Below are 12,820 nucleotides of genomic sequence, written 5' to 3' on the forward strand. Positions count from 1 at the left end.
GAAGGGTTTTTGTTTGAATAAATACTTTATTATAATTGAAACCATTTTTAGGGAAAGTACATGTAAAAAAGTCTGTGTGTGAGTGAGAGTGTGTGTGTGTGAGTGTGTGTGTGTGTGTGTGTGTGTGTGTGTGTGTGTGTGTGTGTGAGAGTGTGTGAGTGTGTGTGTGTGTGTGTGTGTGTGTGGAGTAAGTTGACGAGTTAGTTTGCTAACTGGAAATCTGTCTCACACAGTGCATGCATTATTTATTTGTTTGCTTGTTTGTTTGTTTGTTTGTTTATGGTAAATATTCACACATGTTTTGTTAGGGATTAAAGTTATAAACAGGACGTATCCCTTGATCTGCACAGAGGGATTATTATGATGTTTTTGCTAACTGGAAATCCGTCCTCGAGGACAATCCTCTTTCATCCTGTAAACTAATCCCACACCAGATCCAATCTAAAGAGAAAGTCTGATCGGTCCAAACCAAACAAGGTCGGTGTGAAAGTGAAAAAGCACAGAAGAGTTTTAATCAAGTTCTATTGTAAGTGTGTAGTGAGCTAGAAGACGTCTATGTGTTACTGAACATCAGGTGTTTTTCTGCATCTCTGTATGTCCTGTGTAAACGGAGTTAGAAGAACCGTGTGTTTTGTCTAAAGCAGCTTTACTCTGACAATAAATGAGCAATTAGACATTCACCAGAACTGTGTTTCCAATCAAAGCCCTTTAAGCTTCAATACCAGTGTCACAATAACAGATCAGACTTCCAGGATGAAGTGTACCAGGCTGGGACTAAAGCCAGAAGGTCATTAAGGTATAAGGGGGAAATTTGTGACAGGGTAAAAATTATGGAAGTATAATAGTGCCAAATGTCCTGGCATGTTGAATTACATAACCTGAATAAAAACTTATCGCAATAACAATACTTGAATTTTTCTGCCCAGCAATTTGACACAAATCGGATAAAAAACACCGCAATATCAGTGCTTGAATTAGTTTCCTCTGCAATTCATCCTCACAAATTCAGGCTGCAAAAATCCGGGTCTTCAAATTCCGGTCTTCACATCTGGGTCTCACAGGAAGAGCAGTGGATTGCCGATAGTATTATTACATGCTGCTCAGAACCGGCTCAACGCGTTGGTGGTTGTGGTGGGGATTGTACTTCCATACCGATAGTGAAACAGAAGATGAAGATATTACACTATTGGCAATTCCATAAGATATTACACTATCAGCATTCCATAAGATATTACACTATCGGCAATTCCATAAGATATTACACTATCGGCAATTCCATAAGATATTACACTATCGGCAATTCCATAAGATATTACACTATCGGCAATTCCATAAGATATTACACTATCAGCATTCCATAAGATATTACACTATCGGCAATTCCATAAGATATTACACTATCGGCAATTCCATAAGATATTACACTATCAGCAATTCCATAAGATAGTACACTATCCGCATTCCATAAGATATTACACTATCAGCAATTCCATAAGATATGACACTATCGGCAGTTCATAAGATATGACGCTATCGGCATTCCATAAGATATGACGCTATCGGCATTCCATAAGATATGACGCTATCGGCATTCCATAAGATATGACGCTATCGGCATTCCATAAGATATTACACTATCGGCGTTCCATAAGATATGACACTATCGGCATTCCATAAGATATGACACTATCGGCATTCCATAAGACATGATGCTATCGGCATTCCATAAGACATGACGCTATCGGCAATTCCATAAGATATTACACTATCGGCAATCCACTGCTCTTCCTGTGAGACCCGGATGTGAAGACCTGAATTTGAAGGCCTGAATTTTTGCAGCCTGAATTTGTGAGGATGAATTGCAGAGGAAACTAATTCAAGCACTGATATTGAGGTGTTTTTTCCGATTTGTGTCAAATTGCTGGGCAGAAAAATTCAAGTATTGTTATTGCGTTAAGTTTTTATTCAGGTTATGTAATTCAACATGCCAGGACATTTGGCACTATTATACTTCCATAAAAAATCCTGTCCTGATGAAACCTTTCAGAAAATTCAACGCAAGGCGCATGCGCTGCAAAAAATGACCTCGTCCCAATAAAACCTTTAAGAAAATCCAACTCACAACGCATGCACCACAAATGTAAGGTATCATATAGATATGAATAATTCATTAAGGCGATGGAGATTGGTTTGTTTTTAGAAAGAAGAGGTTAATGCCCCGCCTAGGGATAATTTTACTGCTTCAGAAAAGTATATAAAGACATGTGTGTGTGTGTGTGTGTATAATTCAGACTTTCTGCAGGCTGTCTCACTTTGTTGTTTTAATAAAGTTTGATGACCTTTGGCATCTACAAACCCTCTGTCTCTGAAGTGTTTAACTTAGGTTGGAAAGCTTGTTTTCCACGACACTCTCACGTGTGTCCCTCAGTGCAGATTGGGCGGTGTGATACGCTGATACACATCATAGGACCAGAAAATAGAATAATCAGTCATGTCTATTGATAGATATTTTCCTAAATCCTCTACATCACCAGTGTCACATGTTGTATTCATATTGTTCCCATGGTGACAGTGTTCTGTTTTTCTTCTTCTCGTTTGTGAAGTTCTGTTCAATGTCACTTTCAAATAAAAGGAGAAAAGAAAAAGTGCCTTTCACTGGTGTTTAGATCACAAAATGATCAGAAAGCAGTGATGAATACATGCAGTTATTCTGTAGAGATCATTTCTTCATCAGTTTTAGAGAAAAGGTAATAAATGGTGATGGAAGGTTTTGTCCACATGGCCCCGCCCTCAGTGCAGACGTAACGTGTTGGTGTAAAAAGTGAAACTCTTCTGGAACAGTACCAGAGGTTTGTTTAAAGATGATTAGAGTAATTATTAACCAGCATTAATCCAAACAGTGCAGTTCAGTGTTACATTAAAATAATAAACCATGCAGTAATACATTTATAAATAAAAATACTCACTCAGCTCTTCTGGAGGCTTTGACCACTGGCAGCAGCTTCAGAAGACATTCCTCTGATGGGTCATATTTACTCAAATTAAACACATCCAGCTCCTGATCTGAGTTCAGTAACACAAACACCAGAGCTGACCACTGAGCAGGAGAGAGTCTGGTTCCACTGAGACGACTGTAGCCTCTTCTGTTCAGGTAAGTCTGTACTTCCTGCACTAGAGAATCATCATTCAGTTCATTCAGACAGTGGAACAGATTGATGGATTTCTCTGGAGATGGATTCTCCCTGATCTTCTCCTTGATGTACTCGACTGTTTCCTGTTTGCTGTGAGAGCTGCTTCCTGTCTGTGGCATTAAGCCTCGTAAGAGAGTCTGATTGGACTCCAGTGAGAGACCCAGAAGGAAGCGGAGGAACAGGTCCAGGTGTCCGTTCTCACTCTGTAAGGCCTTGTCCACTGCAGTCCTGAGGAGATCAGACATGTCTGACTTTCTGAAGAAATTAAAACGTCCAGTGCTTTGTTCCACTAACACATTTGTCTTTCTAAAGATAAAGCAGAAAAATGCATATAAAGCAGCCAGAAACTCCTGAACACTCAGATGTACAAAGCTGAACACCTTCCCCAGGTGAAGCCCAAACTCCTCTCTGAAGATTTGGGTACACACTCCTGAGTACACTGACACTTCTCTCACATCAATGCCACACTCTCTCAGGTCTTCCTCATAGAAGATCAGGTTTCCTTTCTCCAGCTGTTGGAAAGCCAGTTTTCCCAGTGCCAGGATACTCTCTCTCTGGTCTGCTGAGGATCAGGGTCACATTTCTGATGGTACTTTTGCTCCTTGTGTTTGATCTGAAAGATCAGGAAGTGTGTGAACATTTGGGTCAGAGTCTTGGGGATCTGTCCACTCTCTGCTTCACCCAACATTCTCTCTAGAACAGTGGCTGAGATCCAGCAGAAGACTGGGATGTGGCACATGATGTAGAGGCTTCTTGAAGACTTCATGTGTGAGATGATTTTATTGGCCAGGCTCTGATCACTGATCCTCTTCCTGAAGTACTCCTCTTTCTGAGGATCACTGAACCCTCGTACCTCTGTTACCTGGTCTACACACTCAGGAGGGATCTGATTGGCTGCTCCTGGTCGAGAGGTTATCCAGAGGAGAGCAGAGGGAAGCAGATTCCCCTTGATGAGGTTCGTCAGCAGCACATCCACTGAGGCTGACTCTGTCACATCACACAATCTCTCATTCTTCTGGAAATTTAGAGGAAGTCGACACTCATCCAGACCATCAAAGATCAACACCACTTTGTAGGAGTCACAGTCTATTACTTCTAGTTTTCTTATTTCAGGGAAAAAGTGATGAAGAAGATCCATCAGACTGAGATGTTTCTGCTTCATCAGATTCAGCTCTCTAAAGGGAAGTGGAAACATGAAGGTGACGTTCTGATTTGCTTTTCCTTCAGCCCAGTCCAGAATGAACTTCTGCACAGAGACTGTTTTTCCAATTCCAGCAACTCCTTTAGTCAGCACTCTTCTGATGGACTTGTCTTTAAAGAGATCATTACATTTGATGGGTGTCTCCTGTGTTGCTGGTCTCCTGGACGCTGTCTCAATCTGTCTCACCTCATGTTCATTATTGACGTCTCCACTCCAACCCTCTGTGATGTAGAGCTCTGTGTAGATCTCATTCAGAAGTGCTGAGCTTCCATGCTGTGAGATTCCTTCATTAATTCTTTTAAACTTCTCTCTCAGGCTGGATTTCAGCTTTGTCTGATACACAGAGGCCACAGACTCTAATAAACAAAGTAATAAGATGTTTTAATGTAAAATCACTGAACACAGGATTAAATGTCAAATTCAAATGCTGCTGTTCATTCCTGATTCATGTAGTAAATATTCCTGAAGGAACAGGACCATTGTACAGAGTCACCACAAGCTGGACCACGAACAGAACAGAAAAGCAGCAGATGTACATGATACTAAACTCGAACTTCAAACTAAAAGTGTTCCTATCTAAAACTATTTCCTCTCTCTAAAGTGAACCTGACGGAATAAAGCCATGACTCAGAGCTCTTACTGTTGTGCAGTGTGTTAGCGAGATCTGTGTGGTTCATGTTCTTCAGGACGTGCAGTGTGATCTTCAGCGTTCCGTCTCTGACACTGTGCAGATCCTCCTCATCCTGCACCTCCCTCTCAGTGCATGCTGGGTAATCTGGACCCAGGAGCTTCCTAAACCTCTTCAGCTCATTCTTTATCAGAGTGATGACTTTGTGTTCCAGCTCCTGGTTAGAAACACACAGGAACACATCTAAATATTATAATGTTACACACAGAGAGATGCTTTTATTTTATAAAAAGAAGAAAAGTCTCTTTCTATTACCACAGTTACAGCTGAAATTCTGCCTGATTACCCACAATGCTGCTGCACATCGATAAACCTGTAAATTGTCATGATCTTAAATAAAAAACCTGCAACCTGCTCACACACAAGTTACACACATTAAAAAGACACACACCTTGAATATGGAGTCCAGCTGATTTCCGCTGAGGTTTGATTTCTTCTGTTGTGGTCTGTGAAGAAATAAAACACATGATGTGATATAGACTATATGTATTCATAGCTGCACAACACACACTAATAAATACAGAGACAGATATTTAACACTATCCTCTTAACACAATACACTGATTTCAGGATTTCTCACTGACACTAACATGTTTATGAATAAAATAGTGATCTAGTCATTAATGTCCCAGGTGTAAATGTTGTTGTGTAGCACCACAGACCCTCCAGCTCAGGGACTGCAGACTGAACTGAACTCTTAAAGCAGTTTTCCTCACTGCCAGTCCGAGAGCTGCAGCACTGCACAGTTTAGTGTTTTACTGCTTCAACACCTGATAAAGATCATGAAGGGCTTCAGAATGAGACCAGTGAGTTTGATCAGGTGGAACACTGCTGTAAAACACCTCACTGTACTGACCTCACATCAGGAGATCTGGCTCTGTCTCTGAAGTTAAATGGATGATCCATTGACTCGTCACTCTTCATGGACACACAGCTGGGTTCTGGTGAGTCTGATCTCTTTCTCTTCATCATTCTAGAATTAAACAGAAATATCAGCAATAATTAATACTCTGCTGTCTCAGCACTGTTACACAATGTGTTCATCATTAAACACCAATAATTCCATCTTTTTAATTCAGCTCCAGTCTGCACACTTATTCAAACAGGAGACACGCCCCATGCCTCAGGAATTACACTGATGTCAGGAGTCCCAGTCACAGATAACTGACTCAGCTGGGTCTTAAAGCCTGTAGAGTTCACTGACTCAAAGCTACGCTGCTCTTCTCCTCCACATTACACAGTCCTTTTTACTCTTTTCTCAGTGAATGATTTCTCTAAACTGTTCTTAGATCAGATCAGTGATATATTCACTGCTATTAAACACCTTAAACCAAAGTCTAGTTCCTCTGTTAACTAGTGAGTGTTTAGAGATACAGATCTGTTCCATGAGACGGTGTGTATTTATTGCTGGTGAATGGAAAAGTAACTCACCTCTCGTCTCTCTTTAAGTCCTGTTCTCCAGACACACTCATGTTGGAGGTCATGTCTCCTTCTCCAGATTACAGCAGGACACACGTTTACTTCACTCCAACATCGGTGTGTTAAATCAAACCCTGTATCAGCACAGAGTTCACTTACAGGAAATAGTCTCTGTATCAAGTCATAAAACAACCTGTGTACATTCAAACTTCAGTACAAACCCACAAAACTCTTCTGCATCTAGTGTACATTCAGTGTGTTTATATATTATAGCTTTAGATGTAGATACTCACTGTGTTTTTACTCCTGAAATGCTGTATTTCCCCCTCCACACAAAATGGAGCCTGACTTTCACTTTCAGGTCTACCTGTTTATTCTGAAGAGGGGGAGGGGCAGTGAGGTAGGGTAATAAACACACACACACAGAGATATGGTTTGTTATCATACAGCTTTCTGATCCATCGAGTAAAGGCCTGTAAATACTGAAAGTATAAGCCTGAAAACGCTGCAAATACAGAGAACAGAATTAAAAGTCTGGTAAAATCTACATCACACACATTATCATTTCATTACCTTCATTTATTATCTCGTGACTTCATTCAGCTGTGCACGAACAACTGTCAGAGCTCTATACAAATATATAAACTAAAATAAAGTAACAGGAGCTAGAAACACTCAGCAGATCATTAGATAAAGAAGCAGAACTCATACGCTGAGTAAGTTTACTTCAATATCTGCAGAAATGTATTTTTTCTGGTTTTCCCTTCATGAGAGCGAGTATCCTGATATTAGTGAGGATTGGTGTGTAAGTAGTTTTTGTGTGAATAATGAATGTTACTCAGAATAAAAGTGGTGATGGAGAGTAAGTTAAACACATTGGTCAGACGAGTAACTAACCCAGTGTTTCCCAACTGGGGTTCCGTCTGATGAGAGCAGGGGTGCGTGTAAAAATCCTTCAAACATTTTCTAAAATGATCAAATGTGTAGAAAACATTTACTATAGATGAGAAACATCTGATGTCTGAAATAATAACAAAGACACACACATGCATAACAATAATAATAATAAATTATATATAAAATAATAATAATCATATAAAACCCAATGAACCTTGAGATTATCACTTGTCACATTACAACAATACACAGCTATAAATATGAGAACATGTATAAAACTAAACTAAACAACCTCAATTTATTTTATTCATTCTATTAAGATTTTTATTAAACATGGACCTTCACTTTCATTAAATAGACTTATTATTTATTGTAGGCTCATTTTCTAGGCTAAATGTTAGCGATTACTGTAGACATCAGGAAAAAGTCGAGCTTCCTGCAGATGTCATTTCTCACATTTACAAAACCAGGTGATTATTATATTCTCCCATCAGTGTAAATGTCTCTTTATGTACAGAGAGAAAAGAAAGATATTACAGAATGATCACTCTGTATGTTCACCATCAGTGTAAATGTCTCTTTATGTATAGAGTGTAATATTTTCCCTGGAATTCCTTATGCCAGTGTTCTGTGTTCTACCCACTACTCTTATCATAAAACTGATAGAGCCTGTAGAATTACTTTCTCTTACCTTTATCAGGAAGTGAAGCTTTCGTGCCTCTGGGCTCGAGAACCCTTTGAAGTCCATTTTCTTCTCTGAAGACGTATAATAAAAGGAGTCGTACTCTTTACAGTGAAATATACGAATCATCCTTTATATAGACTTCGGTTTATTAAAGTAAAAAACAAAAGGATTACAATTACTTTTAACTCAAAATATAGAGAAAAATAAAATAAAGAAAATCCTTAGACCACGCAGGATCTGAATAGTGGTTTCCTTTTTCAAGAAATTAAAATGACAAGACCTTCACCCGAGGAGTGGCAAATTAATGCTGGCTTATTCCAAGTATTTATACCTTTATTTATTGTGGTTTCAGGTACTAGGGTTTAAGCTTGATGCTCAAAATATCATGCAGTCTCGGTGCGCCAGCTCACTTTCTGAAGAGAAAAACTTAGAATATAGCAGTCTTTTGTCAGAAAAGTGTTCAGCGCTAGCTCGCTTTTTTAAGAGAAAAACAAAAGTGTAGCAGTTATTTCTAAGAAAAGTGTACAACTCTCGCTCGCTTTCTTAAGCGAAAAAAACAAGATGAGGTTTGATGCACTAGCTCGGTTTCTTAGAAATGAAATAGAATGTAGCAGCGTTGTCAGCAGAAAACATAAAGGTCAACAGAGTGTTAACTTGCTTTCTTAGAGATAAAATAGAATTCACAGAAAAGTGTATGGCGCTTTCTTAAGAGAAAAACAAGAATATAGCAGGTATTTCTCAGAAAACCGTACAGCATAAAGTTCAACATATCGGTAAAGAATGCTAACTTGTTTTCTTAAGAGAAAAACAGGAAGTTGTGTGGTTTGAGAAACAGTTCTCAAACTGTTAAATGTTCTTTTATACTTCACTGACATGCTTCAATTTTATATCAATGCTTTTGATCAATCTTTCCAATGTGTCCACCTGTGTGGTAAAAGTAGAGGGTCTAGGCCTCTCAAGACAGACATGTGCTTCTTGTTTCATTTTCTCAGTGTATTTTTGTCCATATCTCTGATTTAGCTGCGTAATGCTCTCTGCACGTTTAAATTTAGCTCGGTCTTTTAACATTGTAGCTTCAGCCCCCTTTTTATTCAAGACACTCCTTATACTATCACATTTCTTCATTAAACGATTACTTTCCAATATTAGTTCCTCAGTTCTCTTCACATCCAGCGTGTCGAGTTGTAAACCTCGCAGGTCCGGTTGGAGAACGTCAGGATCAGCCTTCTTAGCGGAAGATTTTCCAATCCGTTTTTCTCCATATCGCTGGATACCTCGGGGCAGGCTTGTTCCCTTTTTTCTTCTTGGACCTCTCTTTCTCCTGACGCGATTGTATTTCCCTGGGCTGTCAAGGTTGAGGTTCTTTACATAGTTTAATCATAAAACATATTTCAAGGCAATTATAATATATGAACTTAGCATATTATATCAGCTTGTATTTACATTAAGAAAGAAATAACGGCAGGGCTGAGACTACAAATTCTGGAGATCCAGGTCTCCTATAACAAGAGACAAAAGAAAGATATTACAGAATGATCACTCTGTATGTTCACCATCAGTGTAAACGTCTCTTTATGTATAGAGAGAAAAGAAAGATATTACAGAATGATCACTCTGTATGTTCACCATCAGTGTAAACGTCTCTTTATGTATAGAGATAAAAAAAAAAAAAAAAGATATTACAGAATGATCACTCTGGATGTTCACCATCAGTGTAAACGTCTCTTTATGTACAGAGATAAAAAAAAAAAAAAAAGATATTACAGAATGATCACTCTGGATGTTCACCATCAGTGTAAACGTCTCTTTATGTATAGAGATAAAAGAAAGATATTACAGAATGATCACTCTGGATGTTCACCATCAGTGAAAACGTCTCTTTATGTATAGAGAGAAAAGAAAGATATTACAGAATGATCACTCTGGATGTTCACCATCAGTGTAAACGTCTCTTTATGTATAGAGAGAAAAGAAAGATATTACAGAATGATCACTCTGTATGTTCACCATCAGTGTAAACGTCTCTTTATGTATAGAGAGAAAAGAAAGATATTACAGAATGATCACTCTGTATGTTCACCATCAGTGTAAACGTCTCTTTATGTATAGAGAGAAAAGAAAGATATTACAGAATGATCACTCTGTATGTTCACCATCAGTATAAAGGTCTCTGTGTATAAAGACAGCAGAATGAGGTGTAATCACTGTGTCTGATGGTGTAGTGTAGTGACTGTGTTTATTTGTGAAGATACTGATGAATGAAAACATGGTGCACCACAAAAAACTTTCAGCTTTGGCTTTATCATCTCAGCAGTATGTACAAAGCAAATCCAAATCACTATTTTAAAAACCTTTCCATGAATTTTGTGCCATATGGCTCTCTCTATGGTCCCGCATGGATGGATCATAGAGATACCTGTACAATCGTACCTTCCGGCAAGAGTCGCCTCCAAGTCATTCATTTCCGGATCTGGCGCCATGCAGACCGCCATGAGAAATGAAGCCTCGCGCACTCAACACGCTCAACCGCCCATTCCGCAATGACATAATTTTTTCTGGACATGTCGAGTATAAACCAGGCTTAATGCTGTCTAGCATTAGTGTTTGTGTAGGGTGCACCAATTTTTGAAAGTATTCAAAGGGTGCCGTGACTGAAAAAAGGTAGAGAACCGCTGCTCTAAACAATTATGTTTTGGGGAACATGCACTTCCTAAACTGGGCCACTTGATGGCAGTCAAGATCCATATATCCATCCATCCATCTATTCTCTGTACCGCTTATCCTACACAGGTCACGGGGAGCCTGGAGCCTATCCCAGGGGATTCAGGCATGAGGCAGGGGACACCCTGGACATGGTGCCAACCCATTGCAGGGCACAATCTCACACTTTGGACAATATAGAGATGCCAACCATTCCACAACACATGCCTTTGGACCGGGGAGAAAACCAGAGTACGTGGAGGAAACAAAGCGTGCGGAGAACATGCAGGCGAGAATCAAACCAACAGCCCTGTAGGTGTGAGGTGAACATGCTAAGCACTTTCCACTGTGCCCCCTGAATGAAATATGTATTTCATCAATAATTATCGAAAAGGAGAGAGATATTAATGTTAATATAATCTAATATTTCTTACTCCACTCTTGGCTAAATATTACAAACATATAAGCACCATTATTAAAAGTTTAATACCAGAAAATTGCTTCTGGGTAATTGCCATTGCCGTGTTTGGCCACAGGATGGCAGTCATGCTCCATCCAGAACAAGACACCCTGCCTAAAACAGAGGTTAGGTTTTGGGTATTTTACACAGACAGAGCTCATCAGCGTTATTACTGTTTATTGTATTATTTTGACATAAAAAATATAATACACGGTGGGCAGTGGTGGCTCAACGGTTAAGGCCCTGGATTACTGATTAGAACATCAATGGTCCAAGCCCCAGCACTTCCACCGTTGAAGCCTTGAGCAAGGCCCTTAACCCTCTGCTCCAGGGGCATCAAATCATGTCTGACCCTGTGCTCTGACCCCAACTTCCTAATAATAGTAATAGTATCGCTTTTTTAAATAACATATCCTCAGCACTTGACATGGAGGTAGTAAATAACTTATAATTTCTAAACAGAAAAGAAAGGCAAGTGAATATGGATATACACAGATACACACACATTATACAATATACATAACATGTACATTTAGAAACCTATGTATAATGTTTATGGAAATATAAATCATCCATATCTATACATATATTATTTATACATTTCTGCTCCCTTTACCACATTATAAATATTTAAACAGCCAAAGAATGAAGATATTTTTTCTGAGACAATGAGCTGGACTTTGTGTTTATTAGACGGAGTTGTCATTTAAGCGCGTTCTCCGCGAATACGCCGGGCCAGCTGAATATCCTTGGGCATGATGGCCACTTTCTTGGCGTGGATAGAGCACAGGTTGGTGTCCTCGAACAGACCGATCAGGTATGCCTCGCTCGCCTCCTGTAGGGCCCCGATGGCTGCGCTCTGGAAACGCAAGTCGGTCTTGAAGTCCTGAGCGATTTTTCTCACCAGGCGCTGGAAGGGCAGCTTGCGGATGAGCAGCTCAGTAGACTTCTGATAACGGCGGATCTCCCTCAGAGCCACGGTGCCAGGCCTGTAACGGTGAGGCTTCTTCACGTTGCCGGTGGCCGGCGCACTCTTGCAGGCAGCCTTAGTAGCGAGCTGCTTCCTTGGCACCTTGCCACCGGTGGCCTTACGGGCAGTCTGCACTGTTCTTGCCATAGTGTCGAGCTCTGCACTTGACGGATAGAAAAACAGAATAAATGGTGCTGGCAAACGCTGGTTTTTAAGCTCTAACATCAAAACAGTCACTTTCTTATTGGCTAAGATTGCTGTGGCAGAAAAACCAATTACAAACCTGCTGGCGAATTCCAGCGTGTGTGTCTGTGTTTGTGTGTGTGTGTGTGAGAGAGAGAGACTGCAGACAGACCTGGTTGCATAGAGACCAGCAGCTGTGCTCTCACTGTCACCTGGGAGAGGTGGAAACAATTCTACACCTTCTAAACTCACTGTCCTAAATACTGTATTCACAAATTAATTCCAGCAGAAAATCCGCAGCATCAAGACAGAAATTTGATGAGTGCAAACCAGTGAGGCAAATCTTACGCCCACATTTATATATATATATACAGTGTCTGACAAAACTGAGTACACCCCTCACATTTTTGTAAATATTTGATTATA

At 39.8% G+C, this 12,820-nt stretch overlaps 1 protein-coding gene and 1 pseudogene across 1 annotated transcript; both read right to left on the reverse strand.

Moving 5' to 3' along the window:
- Window positions 1-7,241, reverse strand: part of LOC128604629 (NACHT, LRR and PYD domains-containing protein 12-like) — a 14,122-nt pseudogene extending 6,881 nt beyond the window's left edge.
- Window positions 7,242-11,947: 4,706 nt separating this feature from the next.
- Window positions 11,948-12,358, reverse strand: LOC128604630 (histone H3.3A-like). The gene has a single exon (XM_053619759.1). It carries the CDS (start codon window positions 12,356-12,358, stop codon window positions 11,948-11,950), a length of 411 nt encoding a protein of 136 aa, XP_053475734.1.
- Between the last annotated feature and the right edge of the window lie 462 nt (window positions 12,359-12,820).

Source organism: Ictalurus furcatus, unplaced genomic scaffold, assembly GCF_023375685.1.
Source record: "Ictalurus furcatus strain D&B unplaced genomic scaffold, Billie_1.0 ctg5, whole genome shotgun sequence".
In the NCBI taxonomy this organism is placed as follows: domain Eukaryota; kingdom Metazoa; phylum Chordata; class Actinopteri; order Siluriformes; family Ictaluridae; genus Ictalurus; species Ictalurus furcatus.